This window comes from Hemitrygon akajei, chromosome 12 (assembly GCF_048418815.1).
Source record: "Hemitrygon akajei chromosome 12, sHemAka1.3, whole genome shotgun sequence".
Lineage (NCBI taxonomy): Eukaryota > Metazoa > Chordata > Chondrichthyes > Myliobatiformes > Dasyatidae > Hemitrygon > Hemitrygon akajei.
In genome coordinates, this window is record NC_133135.1 from 5970241 (window position 1) to 5985675 (window position 15435).

The following is a 15435-nucleotide window of genomic DNA, read 5'->3' on the forward strand; positions in this document are numbered from 1 at the left end:
TCATCCACCTAGTTCAGTAGTTTGGGGTGTACTATCTGTTCCAGGTGACTTGTTTATCTTCAGACCTTTCAGTTTTGCCAAGAACCTTCTCTCTAGTTATGGTAACTTCACACACTTCATGACCATTCACATCTGGAACTTTCAGCACACTGCTAGTGTCTTCCACAGTGAAGATTGATGCAAAATACTTATTCAGCTTGTCTGTCATTTCCTTGTTCCCCATTACTAGTCTAACTCTACATGAGTTGTCAAGCCCTTAAAAGTGAATCCACAAGTTGTGGAATTGGGTCAGAGTTGGCGTGAGTGTGGTTATCTCCTCCAGTTCAAGAGCCTGATGGTTGAGGGGTGATAACAGGTCCTGAGGCTCCTGTACCTCGTTTCTGATGGCAGTAAGCATGGTCTGGATGGTGGTGGTCTTTAATGGGTGCTGCTTTTTGTGACTGTGCTCCTTATAAAGGTGCTCAATGGTGCAAATTTCTTCTAACATTTCACTGTTTCAATGTACATGTGAAATGTAAATCTGAATTTGGGCACAAATCCATCGAGTTAGAATGAAGATGCAATTGACATGTTCACAAATCAGAATCAGTTTATTTATCATTCTTGGCATGAGAATTGTTATTTTGCAGCAGCGGTACAGTACAAGGCAAGACAGGAGCAGAATTAGGCCATTCAGCCCATCAAGTCTGCTCTGCCATTTCATGGCTGATTTATTATTCTATTCTCCTGACTAACCAACAACCTATCAATCTCTGCTTTAAATATACCCAATTCTTGGCTTCCACAGCTGTCACCACCCTCTAGCTAAACAAATTCATCCTCACCTGCTTTAAAGGGACATTCTTCTATTCTCAGGCTGAATCCTCTAGTCTGATTTTCTTTGTGCACCTCCCCCCCCCCCAACCACTGTAGAAAACATCCTCTTCACATCCACTCTATCTAAGCATTTCAATATTGAATAAGTTTTGAGATTCCCTGCCCCCTCATCCTCTAATTCCAGTGAGTACAGGTCCAGACCTATCAAACACTCGTACATTAACCTTTTCATTCCCAGCATCATTCTCATGAACCACCTCTAGCTCAATGCCAGCAAATCCTTTAAAATCAGGGGCCCAAAACTGCTCTCACATCCAGCTAGGCATGCTGAACTAAATTGATGGTGGGCACTACTTGAAATGTTTCTTAAACACTTGAAGCTTGAGAAATAGGACTGAGTAACAGCCACTTGTGTCATCCTTGGTGTCAGTAGCGCAATCAGCTTTCTCTTTTGCAGTTGGTGCTCTTTGGGCTCAGCAATCAGATGGTTGTTCTCTTCAAAGAGGAGAATACTGTGGCTTTTAAGCACCTCTTCATTAAGAATTACGTGGACAGTGCCAGCAGTGGCTTTGCAATCTATACCCAAAGTGAAGTGTACGAGTATCTTTCCTTCATATTTAGTCAGGTGAGTGAGTCACCAGTTTACTGTTCCATTTCCCTACCTCTGTATTTAATCTTCCCCAGGCTTTAATGAAATGTGTAGTGTCTATTTTAAAATTTCCTTCAAATGTTTAAAATGTAAAAGTGGGTGGAGTTCATTTTAGAAGGTCAACCTTGAAGGTAAAGTAGTCAGTGGCAGGATTCACAGCAGTGTGGAGGAACACTTCCAGAGATCCCTCGAAGTTGCTGCACAAGTTGATAGGCTGGTTAAGAAGGTGTAACGTGTTGACCTTGAGTTTGGATAACAATGGTCCTTAAAGTGGGGTCATTGTGCTGTTCCCACAACCAATGATCTCACTTTAATGACTCGGTATTTCATCTCATGTCCTTGTTATTTCTGGCTGCTTATTTATATTTGCAGTTTGTTGTTGTCTGTACTCTGGCCCCTGATCCTGCTAGTTACTGTTCTATGGATTTGCTGAGTATGTGATGCACCATCAATAACTCACGCTGAGACTTAGGAAGTGAGATATCGGCTTTAATTGACTGAAGAACAACACTACATCCTGGGAAAATGAAGGAGAGCAGCAGGCCACAGTCGCCTTTATACAGGGGTCTGTGGGAGGAGCCACGGGCAGTCAGCAGGGTCTGTGGGAGGAGCCACAGGAGCAGTCAGACAGGTATATCTAGTTCACCACAGTATGCCTGCAGGAAAATGAATCTTGGTTGTATATGTACTTTGATTATAAAATTAACTTTGAACTTTGGGGGACTGAGTTCAAGATGCGCTCTCTAATCCAGGCAGCATTCTGGCAAATCTCCTCTGCCTCCTCTAATGAGGCGAACAGAACAGAACAATACTCCGAGTGTAGTCTGACTAGGGTTTTATAGAGCCATGAGGTAACGCTGCAGCTCTATAAACTCTAGTCAGACCACACTTGGAGCAGTGTTCTGTTCTGGTTGCCTCATTAGAGGAGATTTGCCAGAATGCTGCCTGGATTAGAGAGCGCCTTGAGCTCAGGCTTTTCTCTCTGGAGAGAAGGATGAAGTGAATTTGTAGAGGTGTGTAAGAGGCATAGATCAAGTAGATAGACCTTTTTCAGGGTGAAAGTGGCTAATACAAGAGGGCATAATTTTAAGGTGATTGAAGGGGAGGTATAGGGGATGTCTGAGGTTTTGTGTGGTGGAGGCAGATATTAGGGACATTTAAGAGAATCTTAGATTGGCACATGGGTGAAAGAAAAATCAAGGGAAGGGTTAGACTGATCTTAGAGTGGGTTAAGAATCAGTTATAACATTGGTGGGTTGCAGGGGCTTGTACCTGTGCTGTACTGTTCTGTGGTCACTTCAAATGAAGGTGTGAACTGCAAGAGTCCTGAGGCATGGAATGTCCGGAATTCTCCGCTTGAGGGTACTGGAGTCTGAATCATAAAATCTGTGGAAACGAATGAGCCAAAGAACTGAGAAATACAGGGGAATTGGCAGAGATGGTAGTGGCTCAGTAAGAAGAGTGGATAGTGTAGTGGTTAGCATAATGCTATTGATACTAGTGATCACAAATTGGGGTCCTGTTCTGATGCTGTCTGTAAGGAGTTTGTTCTCCCTGTGACTTCATAGGTCTCCTCCCACCTTCCAAAGGTATTTGGGTTAGTGCTTTCAGTGTGCTGTTTTGGTGCTGGAAGAGACTGCCCCCAGTGCCTTCATTACTGACTTGATATGATGTTTCACTATTTTGGCGTGTGTGTGACAAATCAAACTAGTCTTTGAGTCTGGCATAGATCAGACATTGTACTGAATGGCGGGCCAAGTGAACTGCTCCCACTTCTATTTTACTTAAGATTTCTCTGAGCCACTTATCATGTTTCTCTGTAACTCTGACTGAATTCTGAGCCTTTTCATCAACTTTTTTTGGAAGACAGTCTAGTTCTCACTACCAGTTTCAAGAATAGCGCTTACCCCTCAAACGTCCAGGTCCTGAACCAGCATTGATAACTTTGCTCACCTCAACACTGAACTGAATCTGTAACCTGTGCACTTGTTTTGAAGGACTCAACAACTCGTTCTCAGTTTATATTGTGCACTTTATACTTGGAGATGCAGAACAGGCCCTTCTGGCCCTTTAAGCTGTGCTATCTGCAACCTAGCAATTTAACCTAGGCTAATCACAGGACAATTTACAATGACAATTCACTAACTAACTGGTACATCTCTGGTCTGGAAGGAAGCCAGAGAACTCAAAGGAAACCCACGCATTCTAGGGGGAGGTTGTACAAACTCCTTGTAGAGGATGCTGGGATTGAACTCTGAACCCTGACATCCTGAGCTGTAATGGTGTCATGGTAACCACTACTCTTGAGTATTGTGAGCAGTTTGGGGGACCCCTTGAAGATTTGCTGACATTGGGGGGGGGGGGGTTTCAGAGGAGGTTCACAAGAATGATTCCAGGAATGAAAGGCATTGTGTGAGGAGTGTTTGATGGCTCTAGGCCTATACTTGGTGGAATGTAGAATAATGGGAGGCATCTCATTGAAATCTATCAAATATTGAAAGACCGAGATTGGATGTGGAGAGGGTGTTTCCTATAGTGAGGGTGACTAGGATCAGAGGGCACACTCAATAGAGGGATATCAGTTTAGTACAAAGATGAAGAGGATTTTCTTTAGCCAGAGGGTGGTGAATCTGTGGAATTTGTTGCCATAGCAGCTGTGGAGACCAAGACTTCAGGTGGATTTAAAGTGGGTGTTGGTAGGTTCTTGATTAGTCAGGGCGTGAATGGTTGCAGGAAGAATAGGTTGAGGGGGAAGTGGATCAGCCATGTTATGGTGTAGCAGACTTGATGGGCTGAGGGACCTAATTCTGGTTTTGTGGTGCTATGTTATTATATTGTTTATCAGTCTTTGAGTTTTCATAACTTCTATCATTTTTCTATGTATATCCACAAGAAGTCATCTCGGCGTTGTATATGGTGACGTATGTACTTTGATTTATTCTGAACATTGCTGCACGTTTTGTTCTCTTGCATTAAGATTCTGTTCTTTTGTTATCTGAACCTGAGATTGATAGACTGCTGTTAGCAGGTTTATAAATTTACTTCCTCTGCCTGCCTTGGATTTGTAAGAGTACAAGTGATTCCATGAGGGGGTGAAGTTCTTGATGGTCTAAAGGATGTGAGCTTGCTCCTGGGCTCTGGGGATGGTTTCTATCACTGTATGCCATGAGGTGTTGTGCTGCCTTCTGGTGTTTGTTCAGTGGAACAACAAGCTGGATACTTGGACTTCAGCTATATTTTCTTTTTGACTTTGTTTTTCTGAAATTGTAACTGTATGTGCTGTATATGCTGTTTGTACTGTCTGCCGTTGGTAATGTTTTGCATCCTGACCCCAGAGGAATGTTGCTTCATGTGGCTGTATTTGTGTATGGTTGAATGATAATTAAACTTCTACTTCTACCAGTAGACAGACAGACATACTTTATTGATCCCGAGGGAAATTGGGTTTCATTACAGCCGCACCAACCAAGAATAGTGTAGAAATATAGCAATATAAAACCATAAATAATAATAAGTTAATCATGCCAAGTGGAAATAAGTCCAGGACCAGCCTATTGGCTCAGGGTGTCTGACACTCTGAGGGAGGAGTTGTAAAGTTTGATGGCCACAGATAGGAATGACTTCCTATGACGCTCAGTGTTACATCTCGGTGGAATGAGTCTCTGGCTGAATGTACTCCTGTGCCTAACCAGTACATTATGGAGTGGATGGGAGTCGTTGTCCAAGATGGCATGCAACTTGGACAGCATCCTCTTTTCAGACACCACCGTCAGAGAGTCCAGTTCCACCCCCACAACATCACTGGCCTTACGAATGAGTTTGTTGATTCTGTTGGTGTCTGCTACCCTCAGCCTGCTGCCCCAGCACACAACAGCAAACATGATAGCACTGGCCACCACAGACTCGTAGAACATCCTCAGCATCGTCCGGCAGAGGTTAAAGGACCTCAGTCTCCTCAGGAAATAGAGATGGCTCTGACCCTTCTTGTAGACAGCCTCAGTATTCTTTGACCAGTCCAGTTTATTGTCCACTCGTATCCCCAGGTATTTGTAATCCTCCACGATGTCCACACTGACCCCTTGGATGGAAACAGGGGTCACCGGTGCCTTAGCCCTCCACAGGTCCACCACCAGCTCCTTAGTCTTTTTCACATTAAGCTGCAGATGATTCTGCTCGCACCATGTGACAAAGTTTCCCACTGTAACCCTGTACACTACAGCACAGAAAAAGGCACTTCAGCCCATCTAGTCCATGTTGAAGTGCTTTGATTTATTTTGAAACTTTAAGGTCTTTGTTTGCTGCTGGACTGTAGGGTCAACAACTGACCTGACCCAGGTTTGTCAGTCTGATGTTTACTGTGGGTCAGTTTAATTGCAAATGAGCTGCATTTATTTAAAAACCTAAACTCACTAACTGAGAGATTCTACAGATGCTGGTAATCCAGAGCAATACAGAAAATGCTGAGGGAACACAGCAGGTCGGACAGCATATATGGAGGAAAATAAATAATTGACTTTTCATACTGAGTTTCTCCCAGCATGTTTAAATGTTCCCTGTGTTTATAACAGGGGCTCCCAACCTGGGATCCATAGACCCCTTGCTTTAATGTCAGTAGTCCATGGCATTAATGTTGGGAAGCCCTGCTTTATAGACAGATTTTTGTCTAGAGTTTATTGACTTTACTGAACTGTCAATATGTTCAGTTTAATTTCTAGATTAAAAAAAAAATGGGCCTCGAGTACTGTTGTCTTGTAACATAACCCATTATTGTGGGAAATCTCTCTCCTGAGACATGCAAGAGTGACCTGAATCCAGATGTGTCTGTAACTTTAAGGCTAAGCTGCTTAGAAATTCTTTCCTGTCCATGGTGCTGATTCATGGTCTGTTTGGTGTTGTATTTTTATTCTGTGTTTCGACCCATTTTGGGTGGATTATAGGGTTTTGCTCTCTTTTTTTCCCCTCCCATCAGGCAGACAAAACAAGTCTGAAGGCATGTACCTCCAGGATCAAAGACGGCTTCTACCTCACTCTTAAATTGTTCAATGTTTCTTAACCTCCCAATCTACCTTGTGATGGCCTTGTACCTTATTGTCAGCCTGCATTGCATGTGCTGTCGCTGTAACACTTTATTCTAATTGTTTTCCCTTGTGCTACCTTCATGTCACAATGAAATGATCAGTAGGCAAGGCAAGTTTGTCCTCTAGACCTTATCAAGAGCTTTTGGCTTTTGCTCCTCCCTGTGGGGCAGAGCTTTTGCTCCTCCTCCTCCCTTTGGATTCACTGGAAGCTTAATATTATGTTACTGTGTACCACTTTTGTGTAGTGAATTCAGGTTTGCAGTATGCGTTGAGGAAAGATGTGCTGGAGTTTCATGAGTTGTAACAGACATTTTGAACCTTTAGAGACTTGTAATATGCCAGTCTGCATAACCTTTTGGAGTAAGGAATTTCCAGAGGTTCACCAGCTTCTGAAAAGAAATTACTATTTATTGATTTTTAAAGTAATTGCCCTTTCTCAAAGTTCAATTTATTTCCATGCATTACCATATAGTACCGAGTAATTTTCTTGCAGACATTAAGTGGAACAAAAATATGAAAGAATCAATGAAAAACTAGACTGACAAACAACTGATGTACAAAAGGCAAACTGCAAATAGATGAAAAACAGTAGTAATAAACTGAACCTGAATTGTGGAGCTCTTGAAAATGAGTCCATAGGTTGTGAATTCAGTTCAGTGAGTGAAGTTAGCCTGATAGTTGAAGGGTAATAACTGTTCCTGAACATGGTATGAGACCCAAGGCTTCTCTACCTCCTGGCAGTGAGAAGAGGGCATGCCTGGCTGGTGGTGGTCCTTGATGGATGCAGCTTTGCTGTGGCAGTGCTCAGTGTTTGGGTGGGCTTTACCTGAATCTGGAATTTCTCAATCTGAATTGAAAACCATTTTAGTATCCATATCTTCAGTGCAAAATGTTTTGTGGATGCAGTACTGTGCAAAGACAAAATTACCATCAAATAGTCATTGAACACAGGCCCCTCAGCCCATCTAGTCCATGCTGAACTTTGTTCTGCCTGGACCTTTGTCCTGCCCCTGCACACTAGCCCTCCAAACCTCTTCATGTACAAATAAATGTTTTCTTAGATAGAGGTGGTGAAGGTTTAGCTTGTTCATTGATTTTCCTTTATTGTAGAACTGTAAATTTACAATAAACTTTCCAATTAAAAAAAAAATGGATTAAAATAAAATTGAGGCATAAGGGAAAAGAATGCTTAATTGACACTTGGACAGGTGCATGGATAGGAAAGGTTAGATGAGGGATTCCAACCTGGGGTACATGATCCCCTCAGTTAATGGGTGGGGTCCATGGGAAGCCCTAGCTTAGAGAGAGACGAGCCAAACACAAGCAAGTGGGACCAGTTTGGATGAGATTCTTGGCTGGCATGCCCAAGATGAGCCAAAGGGCCTGTTTCCATGCTGTGTAACTTTATTTGATGGAAAGTTGAGCAGCAACCTTTCACACCCAGAGCAGGGGTTCCTAACCTTTTCATGCCATGAGTCCCTACCATTAGCCAAGAGGTCCATGTTCCCCCAGGTTGGGAACCCCGATCCAGAGGATGGGCACATAGAACAAGCAGGTAGAGGAGGTGGTTGAGGCAAGTTTTATTCATTTTTAAGGTGTTTAAAAGACACTTGGACAGGTTTCTTTTGTTCTTTTCTAGTACGTTAAATTGCCTAAGGTTTCTGTTGGTAACCATGCTTACGAAGGGCGAGGGAGTGACCTGATGCCATTGACAATGTGTCAGTATTTCTACAAGTGGGGGAATGTCAGTCCTGGCAATGAGTCGTTCAACATTGACCCAAGGGTAGAGAGAGGTGAGTACATGCATCTGAGCAGCGCACAGTGCTGGAGAAACCATATAACCATATAACAATCACAGCACGGAAACAGGCCATTCCGGCCCTCCTAGTCCATGCCGAACTCTTAATCTCACCTAGTCCCACCTACCCGCACTCAGCCCATAACCCTCCACTCCTTTCCTGTCCATATACCTATCCAATTTTACCTTAAATGACACAACTGAACTGGCCTCTACTACTTCTACAGGAAGCTCATTCCACACAGCTATCACTCTCTGAGTAAAGAAATACCCCCTCGTGTTTCCCTTAAACTTTTGCCCCCTAACTCTCAAATCATGTCCTCTCGTTTGAATCTCCCCTACTCTCAATGGAAACAGCCTATTCACGTCAACTCTATCTATCCCTCTCAACATTTTAAATACCTCGATCAAATCCCCCCTCAACCTTCTACGCTCCAATGAATAGAGACCTAACTTGTTCAACCTTTCTCTGTAACTTAAGTGCTGAAACCCAGGTAACATCCTAGTAAATCGTCTCTGCACTCTCTCTAATTTATTGATATCTTTCCTATAATTCGGTGACCAGAACTGTACACAATATTCCAAATTTGGCCTTACCAATGCCTTGTACAATTTTAACATTACATCCCAACTTCTGTACTCAATGCTCTGATTTATAAAGGCCAGCGTTCCAAAAGCCTTCTTCACCACCCTATCTACATGAGACTCCACCTTCAGGGAACTATGCACTGTTATTCCTAGATCTCTCTGTTCCACTGCATTCCTCAATGCCCTACCATTTACCCTGTATGTTCTATTTGGATTATTCCTGCCAAAATGTAGAACCTCACACTTCTCAGCATTAAACTCCATCTGCCAACGTTCAGCCCATTCTTCTAACCGGCATAAATCTCCCTGCAAGCTTTGAAAACCCACCTCATTATCCACAACACCTCCTACCTTAGTATCATCAGCATACTTACTAATCCAATTTACCACCCCATCATCCAGATCATTTATGTACATCAGGCAGCATCTATGGAAATGAATAATCAGTCAGTGTTTTGGGCCGAGATCTTCTGTCGGGTCTGGAAAGGAGGGGGAAAGATGCTGAAATAAGGAGGGGGATGCGGAAGGAAGATAAGCTGATAGGTGAAGCCACGTGTGTGGGGGACGGAATGAAGTGAGAAGCTGGGAGGTGATTCATGGAAAAGGTCGAGGGCTGGAAAAGGAATCGGAGGCGAGTAGACCTTTGGAGAAAGAGGAGTACTGTAGGAGTTGGATAGGCAGGGCAAGAGGTGAAAAATAAGAGGCCAGAGTGGGGAGTAGAAGTAGAAGGGTGGGGGGGAATGTTTATTCATTTTCATAGATGCTGCCAGATGGTCCCGCCAGCATTTTGTATGTTGCTGTTTCTAGTATCTGCAGAATCCCTTCCTGCTGATGTGCATCAGATATTCTTACTTGGAGACCACATCTGTTTGTGGGTATCCCCTGTGATGGAGGTGGAATGAACTCTGTCTGCTCAAACTCGTTGTCCTCAGAAACACAGCTTGGGATTTGGCCCACAGTCAGTGCCAGCATTAATGCCAATTAAAGACCATCTCATTTGCCTGCATGTAATCCATTTCCTTCCCTTCCCTGCATATCAGATTTGTGTATCACATACACTAAAACATAAATTTTAATTTGCGTTAACAACCAACTCAACCTAAGCTTGGGCCGTTCCCAGCACGTCAAGTATCATCTCACATTCCAGCACCAACTTGCTGTTCCCACAATATTTTGCAGAATATCATGAGCAGCAATAATGGAACAAAAAGCCTTTTCCACTTACCCCCTCAACAGACAGGCTTCTACTGGGCCTCCAGTCCTTGGCCCTGGACTCGCAGACACACGTCTATTCAAAATGCCTTAAGTGCCACAGTTGTCTATTTCTGCCCCTACCCCTGGCATCCTGTTCTAGACACCTACCACTATGTGCTTTTATATTTAAAACAAAAATGCCGTCCATATTATCTTTCAGCTTTCTTCCCCTCATTGAATGGAGCTCCTTTCCTTGCTAGGAACATCATGAAGGATCCCACCCTCCCTGCACATGGTCTGTTTATCCTACTCCCATCAGGGAAAAGCCTTCTCACCAGGACCACCAGACTCAAACAGTTACTTTCCTCAAACAATAAGACTGATCAACACCTCCAGCCACTAACCCACCACTACTTTATCATTTCCTGTGCCTAGCCTCTTTATGGACACAATCTGTGGAGGTAACCTAACTTGTGTATTTTTGTCGGCATCAAATCCGGAGTAACAATTATTTCATTCTCAAATTTGTGTACTGGGAATGAGATTAAGCAATCTTGAATGTAGTTTTAGACTCTCTTAACCAGGGACTGACCACCTTATCAGCTCTTCATGATTTTCTAAACGTACATAATGTCACCCTTCAACCTTTGCTCTAGAAAATGTGGCCTGTCTCTCGTAACTCAAACCCTCAATGCCTGATTCCTGCATCTGTCAGACCATTAGTCAGAGGATTGAGTTTGAGAGCTGGGAGGTAATATTGCAGCTCTGTAAAACCCTGATTAACCACAGTTGGAATATTGTGTTCAGTTCTGGTCTCATCAATACAGAAAGGATGTGGAAGCTTTAGAGAGGGTGCAGAGGTGATTTGCCAGGATGTCTAAATTGGAGAGCATGGGTTGAGTAAGCTACAGTTTTTCTCCTTGGGGCAAAGAAGGATGAGGGGTGACGATGAAGATGAGAAGTATTGATAGTGGACAGCCAGAGACTTTCCCAGGATGGAAGTAGTGAATATGGGGGGGGGGGGGGGGGCATAATTTTAAGGTGATTGGAGGAAAGTATAGTGGAGGGGAAATGTCAGAAGTAGGGTTTTTTGTTAGTGGTGGGTGTATGGAATGTACTGCTGGTGGAGGTGATGGAGGTTGAGGCCATTTCAGATATTCACATGAATGATAGGATAAATGGAGGAACAGTTAGATTAATCTTGGAGAGGGTGTAAGTGTGGGCCAAAGGGCCTGTACTATGCTGTAGCATTCCATGTTCTAAGCCTGGTATTACTTTGTGTCTGTGTTCAGCATGAGTGGGCCACACATTCACATTAGGCTGGGGTGCAAACCAGTGGTTGGTAGGGCCATGAACTCAATGGAGATAACGCCAGTATAATGCCTTGCTGTATGTTCTGCATCAGAGTGCCTGGACATCAAACCAATGAGCCAAAGCCTCCGTGCTCTGCTGGTGAACGGGAAGCTGAATGTGACTCTGCATTTCCACAGGTAAGGCTTGTGGATTATTTTCGGATCCAAAATAGCGTGAGCCTCATTTTATTTAATTCAGTGTTGCCGTGTCTCTTGCAGACTGTTAATGATTCAAGTCCAGTTTAAACTGAAAACCATCAACCTTCAAACCATCCGGCGTCATGAGCTTCCCGATTGCTACGACTTCCTTGTGACTGTAAGTAGCTTGCCCCTGCCATGTCTTCACGAGGTTGGCGTTGCCTCTGCTGGATTAAATTGTTGGTTTTAGACAATTTAATTGTTTTTCTTTGCAATTTAACTGTCTACTTGTATTTTGTATACAGTAATTGCTTACTATGCTTCCTAGTGATCACAGTTTGTAGTTGTTCAGTGTGTCCCTGAGTGGTTACACTGAGATTCTGGAAGCTTCTCTTGGCGCAGCGTTATTCGGATTGGACTTTTCTAGGTGGCTGACTTCTGGATTCCATTCAAAATTGCAGCTCTTGGCTACGGAGTACAAAGAGCTGACCGCAAGGTGGCATCATCTTTACCCTCAGTCTCTGCTCCTGTTGCTGCATGTTTCCAACTGTTCTTTGTTCTATTAACACTTAATAAATTATTGCGAAGAAATAAGCTTTGTGCCTCTGTCCTGACTTCCAAAAGGAACCTGCATCTTAAAAATGTAAGAATCCAACCCTACTGAATCAGGCTTGCTATCACTGGCATATGTTGAATTTCTTTTTGTGGTAGCAGTAAAGTGCAAGCCATGAGTTGTTGTAAGTGACATTAAGAACATGTCGAGTAACAAGTCGGGTCATAAATGGAAGGTTGAAGGCCCAATGAAGTGCCCAGGACTGGAGGCCGGAGCCTGTGTGTGAGGGTGGGGAAGGGGCTTGTTTGTTCTCGTGGATGTTGTGTTGAACACTGAGTGCCAGAATGTGTGGCAACACTGGCAGGCTGCCCCCAGCACATCCTTGGGAGTGTTGGTTGCAATCACAAACAATGCATTTTGTGTATCTCGGTGTACATGTGACCATTGAGTCTCCTTAAATGCAATAAGGGAGCAAAGTAGAGGGGTAGAGCTCGTAGACTGTTAAGGTGTCTGGGGGAGGGCAAGGCTCTGCCTAAAACATTGTGTGGGTCTTTAGGCTCCTGTATCTCCTCCCTGAAGGTAGTAAAGAGACGATGGCATATCCTGAAAGGTAAGGGTCCTTCACAGTTGCTGCCACCTTGAGGCATTGCCTCTTGAAGGTTTCCTCTAATGGGAAATTTGTGGCCATCATGGAGCCAGTTGTGTCTGCAATGCTGTGAAGCTGTTTCTGATCCTCTCGAGCTCCCCAAGTTTCCATGTATCAAAAGCTATGTGGAGTTCTACCTTGTCAACTATGCACCTGCTCTGGGACCAAGCACACTGCCTGTGCTCTGGTGGGTGGTTGGCCTCCGCCACTGAGACAGCCCTGAGCATAGTAAGATCCCACAGGGCTCATATCCATGTTTTCTGACTACAAATGTCACTCGTGTTTGTATGCGAGACTTGCAGGAGCTGGTCACTTCACTCTCGCACCCAATGGGAAGAGGTCTCCAGTAATTTAGTTTTCTATAGTACAGGCCCTTGGCCCACAATGTTGTGCTGACCTTTTAACCTCCTAAGATCAATCTAGCCCATCAATCTAGGGTTACATGGTTACCCTCCCATGTAACCCTTCATCCATTTGCCCCTCCAAGAGTCTCCTATATGCCCCTAATGCACCTGTTTCTACCACCATCTAGCAGGGTGTTCCACACACTCACTAAGATGAATAAATGCTTGCCTCAACATTCCACCTGTTCTTTTCTCCTGTCGCCTTAAAATGATTACCCCGGTATTAACCATCTCTGCCTTGAGGTAAAAGTCTGTGTGTCTGTCCACATTCTGTGTGCCTCTTGTGTTGTACATTTATCAAATTGCCTCATCCTCCTTTTCTCCAAAGAGAAGCCCTAGCTTGTTTGACCGGTCCTCAAAGACACTCTCTAATATGGGCAACATCCTGGTAAATGTTTTTCCCTTTAATTGTTTTGTTTTTAGATAACCTTTGACAATAAAGCTCACAGTGGAAGAATTCAGATTAATCTGGACAACGATGTTTCCATTAGGAAATGCAAAGGACAACATATAACGGGAGAGGGTGAGTGTTCTGTGGAGAAAGTGGAAGATCTGTTCTGATGAGTCTGGACCAACTTGGGGTTGTTTTCTCTGGACTGGTAGAAGCTGAGGGGAAGTCGGATAGAAATTTGAGACAGATCTATACAGTATATAGACTATATGACAGTATCTTTTCCCAAGGCTAAAGTGTTTAATACCAGAGGGCATGCATTTAAAGTTGGGGGGGTATTTTAAAGCAGATGTGAGGGGCAAGTTTTTCCCTGGGGTGGGTGCCTGGAATGTGTTAGCTGGTGTGTGGGTAGAGGAGAAACATTAGACTTTTAAGAGGTGTTTAAATAAGCATGTGAGGAAAGTAGACATTGTGTAGGGAGAGGGAATTTTGGTTTAGTTGGCCATTGATTGCAAATTTAAGATTTGGCACAACATTGTGGGCTGAAGGGCCTATTCCTGTTTGAGCTAATCCACAGGCTCCTTCCTAATTTTTAAATCTCCTTTGTCTCTCCCTCCCCACAATTTATTCATTCCCTGGGCTTCCACTTGTTGCCCTGAGAGTTTGGTGTCTGAGATGTCTCTGTGGTTCAGGGATTCTGGTCTTGCATCTCTTTGGGTGCTTGGTGATGGGATGTAGACATCTTTCAGTGAAAGCAAAAGAGTCATGTGCATTTGTGGTCAACGTTAGCTTTTTTAAAAAATGGCAGAAGGCATTGATCATGAATGAGGAGACTGAAAGGTGACAGACCTGAACTCCAAGGTGAAGAACAATGGAGTTTAAATCAAATCATAAACATGAGACTCTGCAGATGCTGGAAATTCAGAGTAACACGCAATGCTGAAGGAACTCAGCAGGTCAGGCAGCATCTATGGAGGTGAATAAATGGGCAACATTTTCCAGGCAGAAACCCTTCATTGGGGATGGAAAGGAATTGGGGGGGGGGGGGGGAGAGAAGCTGGAATAAGGTGAGACAGGGAGAGAAGTACAAGTTGGCAGGTGATGAGTGAGACCGAGTGAGGGGAATGGTGACTGAGGCTGAGAAGCTGGGTGAGGGGAAAGGTCAGAGGGGAGTTGAAGTGAAGAGCTGGAAGGGGAATGGTGAAGACGCAAAGGCTGGAAAAGGAATCTGATAGAGGAGAGCGGGCCATGGGGGGGGGGGGGAAGGAGGGGAGTGCACTGGGGAGGTGATGGGCAGGTGAAGAGAAGGGGTGGGGGGGGAACAAAATGAGGAGGGGGGGGAAGAAATTGCCCAAAGTTGGAGAAATTGAGGGTCTTGTCAGATTAGAGATTACTGACAAAATGAGGTGCTCCTCCTCCAACCTGAGTTTGGCTCATTAAGGGCAGACATAGAATTAGTGGGAACCCGCCAGCTTGTGTACCTACCTTCCTTGTCCTCTATTCAGGCTTCTACCCACTTCCTTTCCAGTTCTGATTAAGGGTCTTGAACCAAAAGGTTGACTGTTTACTCCCCTCATTGATGCTGCCTGATCTGCTGAGTTCCTCCGGTGTTTTGTGTGTATTAGCTGAGCTGCAACATTCTACTTCTCCATGAGATGGCGATATGGGCCTGGTCAATCTGGCCATTCATGAGACCAGACAGTAAATAGATGGGGACTGTGCCTAAGCAAACTGCATGCCCCATGTTTGGGGTTGCATATCTCCCTGAGAAAGGGCATGCAATCTCTATGGGCACATTGGGGGATTTCCAGGGGCTTGCATTCTATAG

The 15435-nt window shown here is 44.1% G+C and overlaps 1 protein-coding gene across 6 annotated transcripts in view; it reads left to right on the top strand.

The window, feature by feature from the left end:
- The window catches only part of mcoln3b (mucolipin TRP cation channel 3b), a 56442-nt gene that overhangs the window by 16493 nt on the left and 24514 nt on the right, over nt 1–15435 (top strand). For 4 of the 6 annotated variants that reach the window (XM_073062373.1, XM_073062371.1, XM_073062375.1 and 1 more), the window contains exons 3-7: nt 1274–1441; nt 8183–8336; nt 11529–11613; nt 11695–11791; nt 13640–13739. In XM_073062373.1, coding sequence (XP_072918474.1) covers nt 1274–1441; nt 8183–8336; nt 11529–11613; nt 11695–11791; nt 13640–13739 — 604 coding nt within the window. The remainder of the gene's footprint in view (nt 1–1273; nt 1442–8182; nt 8337–11528; nt 11614–11694; nt 11792–13639; nt 13740–15435) is intronic. The other 2 variants (XM_073062374.1, XM_073062376.1) reach the window with 1 other exon arrangement.